At 30.6% G+C, this 24,169-nt stretch overlaps 2 protein-coding genes across 2 annotated transcripts; one reads left to right on the top strand and one right to left on the bottom strand.

The window, feature by feature from the left end:
- Positions 1-910: 910 nt before the first annotated feature.
- LOC124930974 lies at positions 911-1,381 on the bottom strand. The gene has a single exon (XM_047471353.1). The coding sequence runs from the start codon at positions 1,379-1,381 to the stop codon at positions 911-913; it is 471 nt and encodes a 156-aa protein (XP_047327309.1).
- Positions 1,382-16,580: 15,199 nt separating this feature from the next.
- LOC124918800 (isoprenylcysteine alpha-carbonyl methylesterase ICME-like) lies at positions 16,581-22,392 on the top strand. Its single transcript, XM_047458847.1, has 12 exons — positions 16,581-16,734; positions 16,831-17,180; positions 17,614-17,690; positions 17,868-17,937; positions 18,028-18,108; positions 18,418-18,492; positions 18,912-19,013; positions 19,091-19,228; positions 20,242-20,307; positions 20,395-20,538; positions 21,140-21,230; positions 21,887-22,392. The coding sequence occupies exons 2-12, from the start codon at positions 16,900-16,902 to the stop codon at positions 22,043-22,045; spliced, it is 1,284 nt and encodes a 427-aa protein (XP_047314803.1). The 5' UTR covers positions 16,581-16,734; positions 16,831-16,899; the 3' UTR covers positions 22,046-22,392.
- Positions 22,393-24,169: the final 1,777 nt, after the last annotated feature.

Here is a 24,169-nt window from a genome sequence, read left to right on the forward strand (position 1 = left end):
GTCTCTTCTCCAACAAATAAATAAGTACAAACTGAATCATATCTATGAATAACAATTTGAATGCGCTTCCCGGTAATTATACCGAATTGTCCCGTTTGGGACGGTTTTTCCTCAAAACCGAATAAGGATGGGTGAGGATGATATTTGTGTCCCCTTGCCCCGATCTCACTTCGATTTTAACCCAAACAATATAAACACAATTAAATATATAAAATCGCCCATACATTTTTATAATTTATAAGAGTGGTAAATTTATTTCTTTATAATATATTTTTTTTAATATATTACAATATGTATTATGTTAAGAAAATTCGTTTATATAATTTGATTGAATAATTTTTTTATTTTAAAAAAAATATTTTATAAACGGTGCTCCGCGGAGATTTTGTAAAATCAAACGGGATAGAGATGATATTAAAAATATTTTCGAAATAAAATAGGATGAAAATGATAAATGTATTTCTGCCTTAACCTGCCATTATCTTCATCTGAGAATAAATTGAATAGACTGAAACAAATAAAATGATATAAATAAGATCTTATCAAACATAAATGAGAATAAGTTGACTAATATAATTAATTAAAATATAAATATATTATTATTTTGTTTCTATTAATATATATTTGGATATAGATAATTCGTATACTACATTAATATATACCGATGTATATTCGTAGACGACATATGCCATTCTCATTAATTATACTAATTTATATATATATACTACATTATATACTTAATCGAAAGTAAACATAGACTAAATTATATATATATACTATAATCGAAAGTAAACATAGACTAAATTATATATATACTACATTATATAACCATTTGTATTCAAAATATACAACCATTGTAGCATTAGCAAAATAATACAACTGCCCATTTACATTTTAAATTGTCCATTTTCTATGGGTCTATTATATGGTGGAATAACCTAACTGCCCATTTTTGTTTCCAAAAATTCATGTTTTCTGTGATCACAGCTGATATATCCAATTTGGCAATAAGGTACTCCAAATACATGATTGTAAAAATACCGCAATCTCCACGCTTGGTGCACCTGGGGACTCTTGGGTGTGGTATTACAACATATGACATTCTTTCCAAACTGAAGTTATGATACATGTTCCTGTCAAACTTGGTCGTTCCATTTAGAAACAAATATGGAATCATTTCACATAGTGGTTTCATGAACTTGTCATAAAGATCCTTTTTGATAAATCCTTGTTCGAAGTCATAAACATTGATGCACCAATCTTGTAGTTGCACCTCACACAGGACCCAGTGCTTCATCTTCAAATTCATCAGGAAATATACATTATCTATAGTGCTCCAACAAGTCATGAATTTTTGTTCATCACCCATGAAATATTCCATCAAGTCACTATCGAATCTTATTTTTGTGGATTTTTGGAGAACTTTGAATAACGTAACGACAACCTCGTAGCGACATTACAATCACATATTGCAAAATTTATCGGATGATAAGTCTTGGGGAAATTGGCAACCCTTTTTTAAAGAATGTAACATGATGCATCTATCTCTTGTGAATCGAGAAAATGAATTAAGCACCGAACAAAAATTAAGCACAGAATTGCATTTTCGGCCTGCGACAGATGCATCTGTCGCAGGCGACGATGCATCTGTCGCAGGCGACGATGCATCTGTCGCAGACGAATAGTATTTTCCGCCTACGACAGATGTATAGTCGTCTGCGACAGATGCATAGTCGCCTACGACAGATGCATCTTTCGCAGACCGAAAATGCAATTCTGTGCAGGGTGGATCATGTAGCTTACTTGATCATGTAGCCAATTCTGAGGCCTCAATATTCTGATAAACAAATCTCGACTAACAAAGAAAAGAACCAGATTTATCTTGTCTTAATCCTCCAGCTTCTGCCAGTTTTTCAACTCATCCATCAGTTCACTATCATAATCTAAAAGAGGATTGACAGTTACTGGATCATTGAGTTTAAACGTTTTTCTATTAGGGTCTGTGTAGTTCCCCAATTGTGTGGACTTCTTCTTTCTCCGAAAATTTTGTTCCTCAAATTTTGTTGGAGTCAATTCTAATACATCATCATCCTTCTTCTTCTTCGAATCCACTTTCCTTTTCTTGGCCAACTCCTACAACCTCTTCTTGGCCAACTCCACCTTCCTCTTCGTTCCCAACTCCTTCTTTTTCGTGGTGAACTCCTTCTTCTTCATGGCCAAATCTTCCTTGTCGTCCATCTTCAACTCAGCCTCATTCTTTCCCAACTCAGCCTCATCAGCTAATTTATTGTTTTCATTCTCAACAACAACATCATCATCAGCTACTTTGTTGTTTTCATTCTCAACAACAACATCAACAAAAGCAATATCTTGTTTCTCATTCAACCCATAAACACCATCAACATCTTTGTTTTCATTCTCATCAGCTTCTTTATTCATCTCCAACCCAACATCTTCTTTCTCATTCAACCCATCAACACCATCAGCATATTTGTTTTCATTCTCATCAGCTTCTTTATTCATCTCCAACCCAACATCTTCTTTATCATTCAACTCATCATCAACATCATCATCAACTTCTTTGTTCATCTCCAACCCAACATCAACATTCAACCCATCAGCAGCAACAACATCTTCTTTCTCATTCAGCCCATCATCAACATCATCATCAGCTTCTTTGTTCATCTCCAACCCAACATCAACAACAACAATAACATCTTCTTTCTCATTCAGACCATCATCAACAACATCATGAGCATCTTTGTTCATCTCCAAATCCTTCTCCACTAAATTTGAATTAGCAGCAACATCTTTCTTCTGTTGTTTTATTTCACCCAATAATTTGATTATGTGATTGAACATAACACGTTGATCCTCTTTGATGACCTTCATTTCAGTTTTAAGCTCATTCACATCCCTTGTCAACTCCTTCATATCCTTTCTCAGCTCATCAAACTTGACATCATGCTGGGCTTAAGTCACCCGATTGTCTTGACTAGTTGGAGAATTTTCTTCTTTATTTTGAGGACTTGTTGCTGAAGGGACATGGCTAGATTCATGAGTAGTAGACCGAGAGGTGTCTTGGCTAGATTCATCACTAAATGACTTCTCGGTCCTCTTGGCTAGTGTGATTTTAATTGGTCTTCTTCTCTTGGGCGTCAGTTTGGGAGTACTACCATCTTCATTCTTTCTCTTTCTACCATCCACTTCAAATAATTCATCATAAATGTAGCCTCCCATTTCTTCAAAGTCTTCCCCACAGTAGTTCCTCTTTTTCTCCTCAGACTCATTAATCTTGTTAAACACATTGCATTTCAGGAGGGCAGTAGATACCTCTTGGACAATGTTGGTGTTGCTCCTGGAGGCTGTAAAGAGTAATATCCTTGGGCACATAGGTTGTTCCTCGGTCATATCCGCAAATTTGGGGACAAATGTCTTCATAACCAAATATGTCCAAACTTGGAAGGCTATTGCAAACCCACTAATAGTATAAGACATCACAGTTTCCCTTGCAAGTTTCCTTCTTCTCTAGATATAATTGCCGAAGATGTTTCATGTTTTTGTCAATACATTTCAAGGTTGAATTGAAGGACACATTTCCCCATGGAAATTGAAGGAACATCTCCATGTCCTCCACCATGCTGAAGATTTTTAAACTTACCCTCCTCCTATTATAAGATCCAAAAAGACACTAGTAAATAAGGTTGATGAGCTCAAGCTTCCATGCATCCTCCTTCTTAGAGCATCGGAGGAAAACTATTTGCACCTCTGTCACTCTAAAAACTGTTTTGCCACCAAAATATTTATGGACTAAGGGTGGACATTCTTCAACGTGCCAGTTTTCGATCACAGGAAATCTTCCAAAATTTAGGCCTGTCACCAAGACAGATTCCTTCATGCCCCAGTACAGCTCCTGACTATTGACTAGAAAAGTTATTCACTTCGAATTGGAGCTGTTTTTCCTCATCAACATCTGATGGATTATTGTTCCTGAGAAAATTACAGTCGGGACTTTCAATAGATATTGAAATTGAGTCTTCATAGACCTTTCCATAAGACCAAAGTGATTAAACTTGTTCTTCGTCTTTAACAAGCAGGTACAAGTGGATTTCCATGAAACACGGCCAGGAAAGTTCTCAATAACCATTTTGGTTTTGCTTTTGGTTGGTGCCATCTGCGAAAAAACATTATGTCAAACTAATGAAAGCAAATACCATTTCTTTAAAGCAAATAAGACATCTATCGCAGACGACTATGTATCTATCGTAGGCGGAAAATACTATTCGCCTGCGACAGATGCACAGTCACCTGCGATAGATGCATCGTCGCCTGCAACAGCCTTCGACAGACTGCAACAGCCTTCGATAGATGCATTTTAAACCCAAAACAATTCAGTCATCCAATAAACCTAAACCTAAATCTAAACAATAAATACTAAAACCCTAAACTATTCTTCCATTTCAGTATGCGTGGAAGGTAAACGAAAGAAAACGGGAAAAACTCACCTTCAATGTTGTGGCGTTTTCAACATTCGTTCGTTCTGCTTGTCGTTCTGCTTGGATCGTTGTCGGGGGCTCGGATATGTCGTCGGGGGTCGGGGGAGAGGTGGGGTTTCGTGGCTTGGATCGTCGTCGGGGAGAGGTGGGTCGTGGGCTTGGATCGGTCGTCGTCGGGGAGGGGAGGAGGCGGTTTGGAAATATGAAAAGAGGAGAGAGAGGGAAAACTGAAGGGGAGAAGGAAACGAACTGATTTTTTTTAATTTGAGGGCAAAAAGGTCTTTTTCCATAGACAAAAGGTTAAATTTGAAAAAATTATTTAGCCTATGCTAAATTTGGAAATAACCCAAATTTGGAAATAACCCTCTGATGAGAGTTATTTCGTCAAATTTCCCGTGATTAAGGGAAAGAGACTAGGGTTCGCGATCTTAGAGATATAACTAGTTAAATGAAAGCTCTTGTGACCCATCATAGAAAATGTTACTTAACCCTTAGGTTTTTAATCAAAGTTAAAATAAAAAATTAACTTTTAATTAATGTAAATTAAAATATTTAACACTTTAAAAAAAATCAATTATCATTAGCTGGAACTTAGGACATTATTATTATTAGAGGAGTGATAAGGGAGGAAATTTGAGTGAGAGAATGGGGGAGAGAATGATGTGTAACTGCATCACTTGAAAAAAATAAAATGTGAGGAGAGAGAGAAAAGAGAAAAATTTTGGGGAAGAATGTCAATTTTATCACTGAATTATAATGGAATATTCACGTATATTATTGAACTAATTTTTATTCGCTCATACCACTATAGTTGAGATTAATGTTCTTCTATATCATTTGTTAACAAAACATCCAAATCCGTTATCTTTTCCGTTAAAAGATGACACATGTGATTGACATGTCATTTTTAAAAAATTAATATATATTATATTTTTTTTCATATTTCTAAATAATAAAACTCTTACATTTTAGATATATGGATTCATACATTTACCCAGATAGATTCACCTTTCTAAAACAGAACAAGAATCCAGAAATATAGGAAAAGAAAAGTGAACAAACTCTGAAGAGATAAGGAAGCATATAGGAAGAGAACAAAAACAATAATCCAGAAATAAGCCTTCAACAAAAAGAAGAAGATTTGTAAACTTCATTACCTGTCATCATTGTTTATTGTGAACTTTGTTTGAGACTGATTGAAGTAAGAAGAAAAAGTTGAGGTCTAAGGCTCGACTAAATGTTAAAGTTCGTCGTGGTAGGATTCTGAAATCAAAATCTCATCTCTCATTGCCCTCAGTTCTCTCGCTAACTCGTCAGTCTTCCTTCAGTTCCTTTATCTGAGAAATCGAATCCTTTGAAGAACAAGAATCGGATAAGAAGAATAGTGGGCTTAGTTAATTAGGGCAGGAGAAGGAAATTATTAATGACTTTGTAAATATTTTATTATTTAGAATTTTAAATAAATAAAAATATATATAATATATATTAATTAAAAAAAGATGACATGTCAATATATTAACTAAAAAATATGACATGTCAATTCCACATGTCATCTCATTTAACAGAAACTTAACGGGGTTAGAAGTTTAGTGGAGTAGTGACATAGATGAATATTAATCTCAACTTCAGTGATATAAGCGAACAAAATTTAGTTCAATGATATATATGAATATTCTATTATAGTTCAGTGATAAAATTGACATTCTTCCCAAAAATTTTGTTATTTTTTTGACTAATCAAATTGGGACACATCATTCATTCCCTCTCTCAAATTCTCTCTCCCAATTATTTATCATATTATTGTTTATTTTTATTTTTTTATATATAAAACTCCAATTATCAAACTGTACCATATATATTTGAGGTTTTTTTACCAAGGGAACGATTTGATCTTTTTTTTATTTATTTCATGTGACATTTTTCTTTTAAAATGATATGCGTGGACAAAGCTTTTCGTCTTCATTAAAGTCGGTCTAATATCTCAAATGTTATAGTTGTTTTACAGATTAATTAAAAAGAAAAATCAAAGTTCTAATCTCCAATAATATATAAAAAAAAACACAATATTCAAGCCTAATATAAGAAAATAATTTTTATTAAATTCAATTAGAAGTTACGTTAAGAAAATTAATTAATAAATAATAATATAAATTAACATTTATAAAATTAAAATAAATAATTGAAATCTAAATATTAAATTATATTAACAAATATCAAACAATTAAATATTTTATTAAAGGTTACTTTAAAGTTGAGTTCATAAACGATAAACGTTGAAGTAGAACAAGTTGAACAAGCCAATAATAACGTCAAAATAATCTCTATCAAATATTCTTGACTGCATTTAAGATTATCATTAAAAGACTATGGGTAAACAACACCCAAAAAAATGTCTTACTAATGAATTGACCATATATATATATATGGTCAAAATATTGAAAAAATCGGTACAAATCATATATATTTATAAGATAGATCTACTTATAAAATATCAATTTTAATATCTTCTAAAAAAAGAAGAAGTCTAAATCCAATTATTTCACATTTTTTCTTGTTAAAAAAGAGACCATACATATTCGAAAATGATTAGAAGGTAGGAGCATCAAACGACTCAATGGTTGAAAATATTATTCGGATTATAAAAATGATGGAAAAAAATAATCAAGCTAAACCCTAAAAAGAAAATATTAACTAAAATTTGAGTGATGAGAAAATAAATAAGAAAAAAATCAAACTTGTCAATTTTATTGAAAAAAATTATTCTAGAGAGAAATGAGAAACATATATTTTATAAGTTTATTTTGATTCATTTTATAAGCTAAAAATATCATATTTGTGTAACAATGTGTTACAATAATTTTAACTATAAACACATTTTAATTTAAAAAAAAAAACAATTTTGTCTACATCTCACTCATTTATTGTGTAAACTTAGAATCTCACCATTTTTAACTTTTCTTATATTTTTTATTCATTTTCTTCTTTATTATTTTTTCATTTCTTCCCTCTATTTTTTTATATAATTTTATTTAATCATCAATTAATAAATTTAACATATATATTCTTCTTTTACAAATAGAAATATTTATGCAAAAACACTGTTACATGAAAATTTTAAACTTATATATCATTTATTTATTATTTACTTTAATAAATGATTAATTTAAATTTAGACACATAACAAATAATATAATATAATTTTAGAAATTTCAATAAAATTTAAGACTAAGAAATATTATATAATAATTTTGTGTTTTTAGAAATTTAACCTTGTAAGTACTAAAAATCTACACACTAATTTATAAAATTAAAATAATTATTTTGATTTATTTTTGAATTAATAAAATCAAAATAATTAATCTAAACAAAAATCTAATTAAAATTAAAACAATTAATTAGATTAGTTGGTATAATAATTAAAGTCTAATTAATTAAGGAAAATAACCAAAATAAAAAATAAAATTATTTGGGATAAATAATGTACTAATTTATCTTAAAATAATTTTAGAAAAAATCAAAAAATTAAAATAAATAATTTAGGATGAAATGAGATACCCATTTCATCCACTAAAATTATTTATTTAACTTTAAAAGATAAAAAAAATTGACTTATTTTAATATTTTGTGTATTTAAAAAATTTAAATTAAAAAAAAAAGGTTGAAAGAAAAATCAATTTCAAACAAACCTGTAAGGTTTTAAACAAAAAATAAATCAGTAATATAGTGAAGTTGAAACCCAAAGGATTCGTTGCAGTAGAAATTACAACCTTCAGATGGACGCTAGATCTTCATCCAACGCCCAGGAGCAGACCGCGCACCTCGCTGCAACAAAGGAAGCACGCGCCTACGTCGCACATGATCGACTAACGCGCGCATCAATGTCGTTAGCTGAAAACGCCCAAACGCAACAACGCTTAGACGAAACGCTCTGTCTTTTCCCTCAAAACATCGTCGTTTCCACCTGTGAACGTTTTCTCCAACGCGTCGCCAGAATGATAAGAACAAATCCACTTTTGATTTTTCAAAAGTAGAACTTTCTCCATAGTCAACTAAAATGGATGATTCGAAAGTTGAAATGATCACCCTACTTCGGTGATCATTTCTCCTACAAAATAGGGATGAATCATCCCTATTTCAGCCAATTGGCTCAAAAACAGCCAAAACACCATTAATGGTTTTTGGCTGATTCAATCCACTTGGATGAATCAACCAACTTCGGAAGGCTATAAATATTATAGCCTCCCTAAACAAATTTGAAGCCAAGAAATCAACTCGCAAGCTTTAAATTAGAAAAAACCAAAAATCTGCCATTAAAACTCTAAGCTTTCGGATTTTTCAAAATTACTGTTTTAAGGCTCTAAAGTTTGGATCCATGCATCCCAAAAACTTCCCTAAGGTTTAAAGAGTGTTGTCCAATCCTTGGTAAGCTTACAATCATCTTTTAATTAATACTTTCAGTTTGAAATTGAAATTTTTATATTTTAGTTTTCATAAGCTTGTATGATGTATGTTTTTGAATTTGATGGTTGAAAATCGATCTTATGATCATTTATGAGATTTCTGTGAAAACTAAAACTGATCAATCGGTCTTAATAAGAAAAGCCCAATATTGAATTTGAATAATAAAAAAAATGGGTTTACTGTTATTGGGCTAATCTTTAAGGATCACATCCCAAAAAGCTTTCCAACATGATTGTAATCATGTTGGGCAACTATTTGGATCATGTTTGATCCATCCCAATTATATTTGATCAAAATCAAAATTTTCAAAATAATTAAAAATTTTGAGTTCTCGATTTGGTCCAAACGAACAGGCAATGTTCTTTTTTGGTATCAATCAAGTGTAAAAGGTATAAGTAAGCTATTGGTTAACTTCTTTCACCTCGAAACAACTTTAAAACCAAAAACCCAATTTTTGGCTACACACTGTTTTGAATAAATTGATCATCACCCAAGTCAATTAATACATTAGGGTGATATTTTAAATGTTCTTGGGAGTTTAGAAAACTACCTAGGCCGTTAGATTAAGTTAAATAAAGAAAAAGGGAAAACTAATTTAATAATTAAGTTGAATTAAGAAAATTGATTTAATTGATTAAAATGAACTTAGGATAAAAATTAATACGACATAGTTTTGATGATGCGCTGATAATTGAATAAAACTAAGTTATGCAAATGTGTTATGAGCAGGTAGCGCGAGCAGTAGAGCTAATGTAAGCAAAGCTGAAGACGCGTTGGCAGCAGGGTTGCCAACATCAGAGTTGTTTTTAGCACGCTGGAAGCAGACTTGATAAAGTGATGGCATCATGCTTACTTTAACAGTAGAGCTGAAGAAAGCGCTAACAGTCGCCTTGCGTCAATAGTAGAGCTGAAGAAACATGAATAGTTGGCTTACTTCAAACAATAGAGTTGAAGAAGCGCGAACAGATGCTTTGCTTCAACAGACGTCTTGCTTCAGCAGCAGTCTGAAGAAGCGCTGGCAGTAGCCTAGCGTTAACAGTCGTCCGAAGAAGCCAATAGCAGTGTTACGTAAACAATTGTGTTATGATAATAGTAGACTGCCACCTAACATACAACCACTAGAAAATCGACACGTATCTACAAACGAGATTCGATCGTTGCTACATCTCAGATATAAAAGGACATCAAAGTACAACGTCGAATCCCTGGATTTATAAACGACGTATCCCTGAATTTCTGAATGGCGGATCCCTATATATCTGGATTCTCGGTACGGAGAATCCTCCCGATCAATTCACGTATCCAAAAGTCAAATTCTACAATTTCTATGCTTCAATATAAAAGAGCTCCAGAATACAACGACGAACTAGCTCGGACACTCGAACCTTCAAACATACGAACAAGTTATTATGATCTTTGAACACATACGAAGAACAAGCTTCATAACTCTCGATCAATTTACTCACTCTTTAGCTCATATATTCTAAGTATATTATGTATTTCACTTACGCTAAGATAAGAGTTAATTAACTGTAATATCTGAGAGTATACTCATTGTTGTAAGTTAAACAGAACGTTGTCTGTTTAATAGAGTGATAGTAAAAGTTCAAAATAGGCAGTTGTTAAGTCCTGGGTTCTAATTGGGTTTGTGTAGAAGCTATACAAACCAAAGTCTTCTAGTGGAATCTTTCTGGAAACAGAAGAAGGGGTGACGTAGGAGTTTTATCTCCGAACATCATAAAACTCTGATGTTATTTCCTTATTGCATCTAATAGTCCTGTATCTACCGCTTCAAATCTAACAAGCATTTTCGCACTTGAATCCGTTCAAGAGCTTGCGACGATTTTTTGAAGAATAGAAACATATTTTAATCTCTAACAGGATTAAAATCGCATTGAAAGTGAAAATTAGCTCAACAATATTCAACCCCCATTCTATTTTTGAAATTGATCCTAACTTAGGACCGAGAACTCCCGAACTTAAGACAGATGGCTTCCACCTAGGATCGAGAGGCCAAACCTAGGACCGAAGAATCTTGACCTTGACCGAGAATTCCTGAACCTATGACCAATGAACTTAGCCTAGAGTTAGCCCATGATCAATGGTTTCTACACCTCGACTGATGAATCTCAGCCAAGGATCGAGAGTCCTTAGCACCTCGATCGAGACTTGTTAGCCTAAACGGATGGGTTCGACCGAGGGTCCCGGACCCCGGCCGTTGAAAACGGACACAAGGCTTAGGACACCGGTCCTAAGGCCTATTTGGTTCTCATTTTCAAAATCCAAAATTATTTCTGTAATTTTGGAACCTCAAACCATTTTCTAAAAATCTAGATAAATAAGAAAATGTTTTCAAAATATTTTTGGAATATTTCCAAAAAAATTTATTATGATAAAGGCTCGTTTGTGATTTATGTTTAAACCATAATGCTTTTAACAACTAATGTTCTTCAAGTATTTCCTCTTTAAGTCAACGTCATCAGCAACAAGTACCAACATTTAAATATTGTTATTACAATATTTTAAATAACGCACAAATCTTGTGCATGCTTATGACCAAAAGAATAAATGGTAAATTAAAACGTTATAATATCAATTTTCAAAATCAAATTTATAAGTAGAGACCGTTTTAAAACGGGTATGGAGGATAAAGCGCAAAAGTCATTTCCCGAGTATCACCAAATTACTAACTAAAAGAAACTTTGGCCGATACGTTTATACACGTTTGCCAATTTTTATTTATTTTAAAACAAATCAATTGACGACTATTCCAAAGCAAATAATCTTTTAAATTAATTATGTTTAATTAATTTAAACAAACGGATTTCTAAAAATCAAATTGTAATTTGATTACCACAAATCCTCGAATTATTTAAAATGAACACCGAATTATATTTTTAATTAATTTCAAAAGTTGCAAGGGATCATTTAAAAATATTTTAAAAATAATACTTTATTTTAAAAGAAAATTTCTGACACACAAATCGATGTTGAAATTCTCCAACCTCGAGCTTTTCCGCGGAACTAAAATTGAAGGATTTTTCTGGGGTTACAAACATCATAGACTAAACGATCATGATAAAAAGTAAAAATAAAACTTATTATTTTATAATAAATAAATTAATTGAATAATATATAAAAATTAGACAATAAAAAAATAATATATTAAAAAGTAAGAAAAAAAAATAATTTTCTTTTTTGTTTATAAAAAATATAAATAAATCTTAATAGAAATTTAAAAACGATCGTAAAACAACAAATTATTAGCTAATGAAAACATTGAATAAGTAATTAGATGAGGAATAATATTCAAACATGAACACAATGTAAAAAGATTGAGAAATTTATATATTATTCATCATAAAAAATTTATTTATAAAGATGAACAGTTACATGCATATTGCCACATATATTTTCATGTGTTGAGAATTAACATCCATTTGTTACACTTACCTAATGCATTATTTACATAATACATTAAGTTGTATTACGTGTTGAGAAGAATTAACCTCCACTTGTTATACCTACAAGATACATTAATATGTGTCATAATTAAGTTATCATAAATATTATTAACATGAATATTATTAACGTGTTCTATTTATTTTATAACAAAAATCATTTTAAACTTATCTTTATATGTTTTATATCACATTCATAACAACTCCAGTACATTATAACTAACTACACCACTGCACCACTGTCTATTCATACCAACAACACCTTAAAATTATTTTTTCGCACCGCACAAAATAAACTTAGCTCCAACTTCCGAATTTTTTTTTATTTAAATAGAAAAAATAATTTTATAAATATATAATTAAGTAGTGAGTTATATAAGATTAATGATTTATAAAAATTATTTTAAAAAATGGTTTAGATTGTTAATATATAATATTAATTATTAAATATTATTACAAATATAATAAATAAATAAGTTAAGCATTTATGTTTAATGAAACATATGATTAAAATAAGTTGAATATTATTAAAGTATAAAATGGTTGAATAAGAGCGAGTAAACTCAATCAAACTAACCTTAATACTTCCAAATTCAACAATAATTAATATATTAGTGAGGTCAAAATCAATTCAAAATTAATTGAAAACTTAATTTTGTTATTTTTATACACATACTTATTTTCATATTAAAAAAATATATATATAATTATAATAGAACAAAGTAATATTTAACCAGCTAAATATTATTAATGTTAATTAAAAATAAAGTTTACATACTTTAATGTTTCAAGTTAGTTTATATCTAAAAAATAAATAGCCAAATTAGTTTTAATGTCCATTTTTTTACTCTTTACAAGATTAATCTATTTCAATGGCATACAATTTTGTGTACAAGTTAATGGATAATTGTTGATCAAATAATATATATTATTTTTTATATACTCTATATATATTATATCTTAATAAATTGGTATGTATGGTCTCAAAATTATATATTCAACAAATTGAATATTATTTTTTACTACAGTAGAGTGAATTAGGTGATGATAGAGAAAATACAAGTTTCAATAAATTAAAGTGGACAATGATTATTGATAATTTTATATAAAAATAAAATATGGTTTACAAAAATTATACAAAAAAATACATCAAATAAGTTAAACCACCAGCTGGTTTGATGTTGGTTTTTAATAGGATATTATTGGAGTTTTGTTAAAAAAATAAGTTATTTAAATTTTTAATTGATTTAATTATTAAATTATTCTTTTGTATTTAAAATTTAATAAACATAAAATAAATTTTAGTTAATGAAATAAATAATTTGCTAATTAAAATACAGAATACAATATAAAATAATTTATAAAAAACGATATCAAACCAAATTATTTTAACAAAATATATAATTTGAAGCTCTAGTATCCATGGTTGTAAATATAAATGCAACAATCAACAAAATGCCCAAATTTTATAAAAATGTCTGGCTAAGGTTATTTTCAAAGGCGTTTATATCGTGTTCTTTCATCCACTGAATTAAATCAACTATCCTCTAATATTCAAATTTCAAGGTGAAATTCATCCCCTAATAATTTAGTTATATTTAAACCAAATCGTGCAAATCCAATCCTATATTCATTTTTACCTTTCAAACCAACGACAAATGATACTTAAAATGCGAATTACTTCATTTTATCTCCCCGAAAAACGCATATATGAGATAAATTGTTCATAAACGTATTTTTAATTAAATTTAAAAATAGATCCTTGAAATTTATTAATATTTTGATTTTGATATTTATTTTGATATATTATTTATTTTAAACATTTAATTTAGTCATTTAACATTTAATTTATGTCAATTTTTATATTTAATTTTTTATATAATTTTTTGTTTTTATCCTATATATTTTTATTTTTATTTTTTACATTATAAATATATCATAAATTTATAATGATGAATAATATTTACAGATGTTTAATTTGTTGTTTTTAATAATGTTTGTTTTAATATAATTTTTAAATTTATAATAATGAACAATATTTAATGATGTTTAATTTTTATTTTTTTTAATAGTATTTGTTTTGATGTAATTTTTTTTCGTGTAATGTAATTTGCGTTTATTTAATATTGTTTAATTTGTTTTTTATGTGTATAAATTATTGATTTATAATTAATTTTATTATAATTTTGAGTGTAAGTTTAAAAAAATATTAAGATTTAATTTGTAAAATTAATAAATATATATATATATATATAGTTATTAAAAAAAAAAGAAGTTAGAAGTAAGATAGAATATTCTTATAATATTATTTTAAGTTAAAAAATGAATTTTTGATTTGAGATAGATAGTATTAGTATGTTTGTTTGTATTAAGTTTTTTAAATTAAAAAAAAATATATATTATTTAATATGATTTGGGATTTTGACAAAATTTAAAATAAGAAAAAAAAGGTATGATTGCCAGTTGGACCACGTGTATGTGGACATGTTTTTGGGCTACTAAATAAGACCAATCACACCACCTTACAATTTTGAACATTCTAGGAACTAATTTATTTGTTTATTTGTGATTTTTTAAAATAAATTATTATTTTATTATTCACCACTTTTCTAATAAATCACCAAAATCAGTAAATCACAGCTAAAACATGAAAATTTATTTACTTTATAATATTTTTAAAGCTAAAATACTAAAGGCTCGTTTCATTTCGCGTTAGCATAAGAATTTTTTAAGATAATTATATGTAATAAACTAAAAAAATTTATAATTAAATATATTTTGCGTTTAAACGTAAATTTTTACGTCTCTTCTCTAACGAATAAATAAGTAAAACTGAATCATATCTAAGGATAACAATTTGAATGCGCTCCGCGGTAATCAAACCGAATTGTCCTGTTTGAGACGGGTTTTCCTCAAAACCGAATAAGGATGGGATGATGATGATATTTGTGTCCCCTGCCCTAATCTCACTCCGATTCTAACCCAAACACTATAAACACAATTAAATATATAAAATCGCCCATAAATTTCATAATTTATTATATTTTATAAGAGTGTTAAATTTATTTTTTTATAATAATTTTTTTTAATATATTCCAATATGTATTATATTAAGAAAATTCGTTTATATAATTTGATTGAATAATTTTTTATTTAAAAAATATTTTATAAACGGTGCTTGCGGGAGTTCTGTAAAACCAAACGGGACAAAGATAATATTAAAAATATTTTCAAAATAAAATGGGACGAAAATGATAAATATATTTATGCCTGAACCTGTTGTTTTTATCCTATGAGAATAAATTGAATAGACTCAAAAAAATAAAATGATATAAATAGGATCTTATCAAACATAAATGAGAATAAGTTGACTAATATAATTAAGAAAAATGATAGAGAGCTGAACTTTAGACAGGGGAGAGCGATGCCTACGTGGGTTGACAGGTGAAATATTCTCTCTCCTTTTATTATTTTTTTTCTCTCTCCTATTATTAATTATTTTCTCTCTCATCTTATTAAATAATTTTTATCCTATAATTCTAAACCATAATTAATATCTTTTATTTAGTTGAATTATGAATTTATCAAAAAAATGAGTGAAAATAATTAATTGATTAATAATTAGTTACCTGAAAAGAAAATAATTAATCGTGAGAATAGAAATATTATATTTATAAGTAATAAAACTAAAAAAATATTAATAATTTAATAGAAAAAATAATATAAAAAAAAGAGGCCATAAAAAATATTTGATAAATAAAGGAATTGAAAAGTCATAAAAATAAAATAAAAATAAAAGAGATAAATTCATAATTCAATTAATCAGTGATATTAATTAGGATTTAGGGTTTAGTATATATGATTTAGGTTTTAGAGTTTAGAGTTTAATAAGAGAGAAATTATTTAATAAGAGAAGAGAGAATATTCTACAAAAATGTGTTTTAATTATTATTATATTTTTATTTATTTATTAATTCCACCTTTCAACCCAACCCAAATAGACATCGCTCTCCCATGCTCTCCCATTATGCTCTCCCATTCGCTGTGTCATAGTCGCGCTCTCTATCATTCCTCTATAATTAATTAAAATATAAATATATGATTATTTTGTTTCTATTAATATATATTTGGATATAGATAAATGTTATTTGGGTCTGAAAAAACAATTAGATTTCATTGAGCTATTTGAAGAGGAGAAAATGAACTTGTTAGTGACGGTTTATCTTCGTCATTCATTCATGTGCTCGATAGAAAAGTAATCAATGGTGAAAGAAGGAAAGACGACGATGATTGTAAGTAAGCTGTGGCGAATGCATGTGAGTTGAGTTGTCATCTCTTGGTTTGTTCGATTTCATGATTCTCTGATCTCAGAACAGATCCAAGTCAATCACACCTTTCTTCATCTCTTTCAGGAGATTCACATATAGAGAAAATATACTTTACAACTGCAACATCAACACACTATCCTTCTCCTTGAGGCGATGCCGACGTCGCCTTCAACTTCTCAACAGGAGAAGGACGTCAATCCAATCATGGAGGAGCAGCATCAGCAGGAAGAGGAGGAGAAGCCTTTCGTTTCCAGCGATTCCAATTACTTTAACCTCAACGATGAGAGGTTGAGGCGTAGAGGCAGCTCTATCAGACGACGGTCAGGGCCTCCCCCGCCCACTCGTTCTCGGTCTTTTAAGGGTGACATCAGCCATGCCGCTTCCGAGACCTATTTAATGAGTGGTTTTGCACTCAAGCTCCTCCGCTACCTCGGGTACTCATCGTGCTTCTTCATTCTCTTTCTTTATTCAGACCTCTTCTTTTGTTTGCTTTATACAAGGAGCGAATTGCGCCTCAGGAACTATATTGCAGTGATCTAGTGGTCTAAATTAGTTGGTTATTTGCTTGCCACCTAGAATTTCACTCTCTTATTTTTGCTGTATGTTCATTTAACCGACATGTTCTCATGGATCAAGAGAATGTTGAATTAGGCATTTACTGATTGTGAACTTGAATTCGATTAAACATTTTGTTATCCTTAGGAAGTACAGCAGCAGTTACTGGATGTTCCTACTACTTGTTTTCTTCATGGTAGTCTAGGTTTTGCCTCTGGGGATAATCTAGTTGAGGGATATGTGATGAGTGTTTCTTAAATATTGCAAAACAAATTCTGTATGAATGCTCTTTAATCATTTGTTTTTATTCAGGGTAGGCTACCGGTGGTTAATGGGACTTTATGCTCTTGGTATCTATGCTATGTTACTTCTTCCAGGTTTTCTCCATGGTGAGTTCCTCATCACATATTTCCTAGTTCATTCATTATGTTTAGCATATTCTATATCACCCCATGGCCTTCTTTGACAAGATATTGTGCGTAGCTTATTTGAGTCAACGGGTTCATACTTCTGCAATTAGGCTCTGTTGTATATATATAGATGAACGAATTTCACTTTTTTCGCAGTTGCTTATCACTATTTCTTCTCAAGAAATGTACTACGCAGTGTTGTGTATGGGGATCAACCTAGAAATAGGTATGTTGTGTTGTCATTCATATCATATGGTTTTGATCTCTGATCGTTTTTATGAAATTCATTTTTTCTTTTCATTCTTAATTTGGGCAGGCTGGATTTATTCTTGCCAAAGAACACAGATGGATTAAAGCCAGTTCTGATATTTGTAACTGGGGGAGCATGGATTATTGGGTTAGAAACAGCTTGCTATACTTCTTTATGTGCATAGTTCCACTCATTATCTTGAATGCTTGTTTAGCTCAGTAGTTGAGCGCAAGGTTCATGGTCACAAGGTCGTGGGTTCGAGCATTAATGACCATTTAAAAAAGAAGAAGTTCCACTCATTAACCTTCTAAAAGCCGACTTATTAATTATATCAAGGCACCATAGTTATGCTAGTCCATATTTATAGTGAATCGTAGTATTTAGAAAGATATACAGGACTTCTACACCTTTCTTGTTAACTTGTGGATAAAGCCTTTTTGGGTTGTCTGACTGTAGGTATAAAGCATGGGGTGCCCTTCTAGGACTTCATCTAGCAGAAAGAGATGTTATAGTGGCATGTCTTGATTACAGGTGAAAATTCTTTCCAGTTAATGTGTCTGGGCATGGTTCCTCCTTATTTTCTCGCTTTATTATCTTGGACTTGTTGCCAAAGTTCAAAATGACTGACTTTACCTTTCTTTCTATGTGATTATTCATTCATTTCTTTTTGATAAGTACTTGATGGAGAGAGCCTTAGGCAGTGCTTTTTTTTGGTTGTGACGTTGTTCTGTCTTTCCGTTTCTCTTCTCTTTGTCGCCTTCTCGACGTCTTTTCAATGAAATTAATCTTGTTTCAAAAAGAAAATATTATTCATTTGGACTTGACTGGTTGTATACTTGTATTGCTTAAATAATAGACTATAAAGAAGTCATTGGTACTGGGTGTGTACAGTTTTTAGCAATACGCTCTAAAATCAACTATTTTGGAATGATCAAGATCGTTGTTTGCAGAAATTTCCCTCAGGGTACTATAAGTGATATGGTTAGTGATGTATGTCAAGGAATCTCTTTTGTATTCAACAATATTTCAGAATATGGGGGTGACCCTAGCAGGTAATATGCACTTAGTTTTTTGTTTTATGATTTATTATGTGTTTTTTCTATTGTATTCTGATATGTTGTTCGTGTAGAATATTTTTAATGGGGCAATCAGCTGGTGGACATATTTCTACCTGTGCTCTTTTAGAACAGGCTATTGAAGAATCTGAAGGTAGAAGCGTCACCTGGAGTGCTTCTCAATTAAAAGCTTATTTTGGATTATCCGGAGGGTAATATTCTGATTAATTGGTCTTTCTTTGCTCATCCATCTGTCTTTTATGCAGATGAAATCCCAGTAGTGGACTAAGGTTTTGTTTATATTATATTATTAGGCTTTATTTGAAAACACTTTTGTATTTGGATCTGGATTTATGAACACAAATCTAGATACTTTTGGCATGAAAGGTGTGGTTGGCTGGGATGTACCAAAAATTGGGCAACCTTCTGTAATCTGTTATAGGGTTAGGGTTATTAGCTATGGCTCTAAATAGTGAAGAGGCCCTTAAGTTTTATTGTATTAGTTAATATTATTCCCTCAAGTTGTTAGGGAGTGTTAGTTGTTTTAATAGATGGCACCCTATAGTTATAAATATGATTACCTAGCTTAAAGAGAAAATCAATGAATGAATATAGTTGTACTATCTTCTCGGCAATGGAGATTCTACATGCTTCTCATATATGGGCTTAGTCCATTCCTTTTCTCATATTCTTCTTCAATCTACTCTGATCTATTACAAAACCTAATCCTAAACCTAAGAAGCACAATACATTCAAATGCCTTCTGTCCACAATCAAACCGTAGGATTACCAAGTGATAGCTGCCAACGAATTTATCGATAGAAGTCTAGATAATTTTGGTATTAAAGGTGTGGTTAGCTGGGATATACCGAAAATCGAGCAAAGTTCAATAGCCTCTTGCCTACGATCCAACTGTTACCATGAAATTTGGATAGTTTGTAAATCTCTTATCACTAAATTTTTTAGCCTTCCCCGAGCTCAATGAACAATTATATCTCTAACGCCTTTTTGGGCATTTTGAATCTAGATTCGGGTTAGATTAAGTTTAGATACACCTCGTTTCCAAACAGAATTCAATCCGAATGAGAAAAATGATTGAATTAGTGTTTTCCAAATGGAGCCATTTATGTTGGATGGAAGTGCCTGTAAATTGCATATGCTACTTATTTTAAGTCTATCATGTAAACTTACTTTAACCTGTTTCTTTCACTAATGTACTTACCAGGTACAATTTGTCCAACTTAGTAGATCATTTCCATGGACGAGGACTGTATCGCACCATATTTTTAAGGTAGCATTTATTTGACTTAGTTCATAGTTAATTAAATTTCCAATTTTACTCTTTTAGTGATTGACAAAGAAAAATATTGTATGTCAGCATAATGGAAGGGGAAGAATCTTTGGCATATTTCTCTCCTGAAATTAGAATACGAGATCCGAGCATCAGTGATGCTATTCCTCTTCTACCACAGTTCATTCTCTTTCATGGAACAGCTGATTGCTCCATCCCATCAGAAGAAAGGTTATATATTATTATAAAGCAGTTCTTAAGATAGAAAAATATATTAGGGCCTTATATATATGGTGTCTAATCATAAAATTTAGGATATAAGTGATTCCTCAACTTGCATCAAAAAACTCGTTTTGTTTCTTTAATTTTGAAGGACTAAAATTACTTCCTGAAGTCATTATTGTGTTAACTCTATTAAGTTCTTAAATCATCTATAGCTCCTTAATCTCATTTCTTCTAAAATGCTTATCATAACATTATAACTGAGTTAACCAAAAACATACAATGGGAAGTAATTTGAGATAAAACGAGCCTACTGCACTGTGAGGAAATAAAACGAGCATATTTCCTAATTTTACTTTGTTAATAAAAATGATATGCTTTCTTATGTCATGAACAACACAATGTAGGGCTCGGTTAGTAAATTTCCTGTTAATATAATGCACACTTTTCCTTCATTGGTCATTTTTGGCTAGTTAACGAGTTACAGATAAATTTGTGTGGATTCTATTTCTATGCATCTCTTTATTCACATGTGTTTTCATTATGAGTTCTGATTGAATTGCAATTATTTTTTATGTGACGCCTCACTCATTTATGTCATTTCCTGCAGTAAAGCATTTCAGGATACTCTTCACAGAGTTGGGGCAAAAGCAGAACTTTTTTTGTATCCTGGGAAGACTCACACGGACTTGTTTCTTCAAGTAAGTCAAATAGTTTAATTTCTTAACCGACAAAAATTTCCATTTGCTCTTTAATTCCTTAAGCTGGTTAACTAATCCCGTTACTATTTTCTTTTCATGCCTTGGCTTCATGTGCATATGTTATACTGTTAAAATTAGTCTCTTTACATCACCTTAGGCCTTGTTTGATCTTGGGTTTTTTGAATAATCAAGGGTTATTTTCAAATAACCTTGTACTCCATAGTTTGAGAGGTTTTACCCCTCACAATTATCTCTGGACTCCATAGTTTATGATTTGAATATGTAAAATGCATCCGTAACTTGCACTTGTTTTGCTTTCTCAAAATGCAGTAAACTCGTTTTTCACTTTCTGAAGTTTTAAAAATGGTTCAAATTACACCTCACTAGGGTAGTTTAAGTGGTTTTCTAAGAGACCATATATTTCTGGTTCAATCCATTGCGATTTTTTTATGCAAGTTGAGTTATAAGAAAAACAAACTTTTATCCAAATAGAAAAATCTTACCCGAACAAAACTTGGAACTGTGACTATGTAAGGCGATGAGCCATCTTGATAAATCACAAAATGTTACAATTGATTTCCATATTTATTACCCTTTTTTGTTTTCATTCTTTTTGGGGTGAAGAAATTGACCCTTCTCAACTATGAAATGTGCAGGATCCGATGAGAGGTGACGATGAGCTATTCGATTATACACTTGCTTTCATACACGCGGGTGATAAAAGAGCACTAGAAAAGGATGCTGCAGCACCTCCAAGACCGCGTTTGGTTCCTGAAATCTTGATAAAATTGGCTCACATAATTAGCCCTTTCTAAGAGAATTAGTCTGCTGGAGTTTGAAAACACGAATGATCATCTTTTGCCAGTTTCTCGAGCCTGCAAATCCTATTTTATATTCGTGCTTATAGAAACTGAGTTGAGTGTATGTGTGTGTGCATTTTGATTTCCTAGAGTTGCTAGTAATCAAATTATTTTGTACAACAAACCTCTCACCTTTTCTCCTTTAAGGGATCAGCAAGTTCATAATTTATTCGTAATATGTGTGCATTTTTTTTTAATAGAAATGAAATTGGAGAATATCCTTTTTGTTGTTATAGTTGACAATTTTTTTATTTTATTTTACAAACTATATGTAAATTTGATTTAAAAAGATATTTGTGTTTGATTATTTTGGTAATTTAATTTATAATTTGAATAATTATTTTAAACGATTATAATCAATCCAGGGTTTTCTCCTTGAGCTATACGATGATTTGATTTATTATATTATTTTGAGATTTAAATTAATAAAAGAAAAGTTATTATTTTGAGATTTAAATTAATAAAAGAATAAGTTTATTGATTTTACTTGTATATTTCTTTATTATCTATTGTATTCTTACTGCGTTTTGTCTTTCATATATAATATATTTTAGACAATTTTTTTCCTACTCTTATGAGTTATGCCCATTTGATGGTGTGAGAAAGACAACATTTGGAAAAAGACATGCATATATCATTCAAATTTATATTATATTTAGATAAAATTTAATTTAAATTAAAATAAATTAAAAAATATATTTTATTTAGATAATTTGGATAATTTGAATAATTCTAATCCAATCCGATTTAATTCAATCCAAACTCAATCCGATCCGATCTCAATCCAATCCGAATTAGTATTTAGGATTTGGATTGAATTGGATTTCGGATTAACCCACCCAATGCTCACCCCTACCGGCTACCAGTTGCCACAGTGCTCGTGCTCGTGCTCATGCTCATGGTTGTGTCTGTCGAAGATCGCCGCTGTGACTGTATGCGAAGATCGCCGTGACTGTCCGTCGTTTAAGTCTTCATTTAGAGAGGAGGAGAAAAGCGGAAAAAAAGAAAGAAGAAGGAGAAGAGAAATGAAAAAAAGGGAAGTTATATTAAATAATAGGGGTATTCTGGACTTTAACATGTCTTCTCATCGTGTGACGATCTTTCCCATTGCGTTACCGCGATGGAGGTATTTTCGTCAAAAAAATATTAAGTAGTCACTAGCGCAATTAAAATTATGCGGTGACCACGGACGCATTTAAAGTATTTTTAAAGTCCTTTGCTCAAATTTTTCCTAAGCCGCTAACGTACATGCACTCCTAGTAATATAATGAGTTGAATCGCTTTGAATACTCATAATTCATTACGTTTAATTCAAATTTTAAGTCACCTTACACGAAATGACACATAAATAATTTATATTAATTTAAAAATATTGTGATTTTATAATGACTAAATATAGACTAACCCTCTACACAAATTATTAATTTTTTATATAATTAATTATAACATAAATATATAATAAGGATGATTTGAAAAATGAAAAGGGTGTTCTGCATTTTTAGTCTAACCTGAATGGATCCGAGATGCGTTCCACCATGGTCAAAGAAGAACTTCAGGTATAACACATCTGTCTCCCCGTTCGAAAATAGGGTTTTGCTCCAGGCGAATCTGTCCAGTAACTGATTGGTTGTTCATTGCAGAATTTAAACAAAACAATGAATCTTGATCTTTTCTCATTTCCTGAAACATGAATATTTACTTCTTCTGGTTAAAATTAGATAGCTTATGAATCTGAAATTACTGCAATTGGTACATGCTGGAGCCACTTCCTTTCCAGATACTATTCTCATAGCTGTTGAGTTTGATGGTTATGGAACAGATGCAATAACACAAAACAGTTCAAATTAACTGAGCCCAAGATTGATGCCATGCCAGATCTCAATTGACTTCTCATAAACAGTGTATACTTTCTTACCGATCATATGGGTGTTGATGCATTAGGCACAAATCTATGATAAATATTAATTTCCACATCAAATGTGATGATATGTTCTTGTCTGAAAAGAAAAGTATGTTATAACAAATATCAAGAGATCAAATTCTGCATCAATTGCCCCAAGCCAAGAAGGATACTGATAG

The sequence above is a fragment of the Impatiens glandulifera genome, chromosome 1 (assembly GCF_907164915.1).
Source record: "Impatiens glandulifera chromosome 1, dImpGla2.1, whole genome shotgun sequence".
Lineage (NCBI taxonomy): Eukaryota > Viridiplantae > Streptophyta > Magnoliopsida > Ericales > Balsaminaceae > Impatiens > Impatiens glandulifera.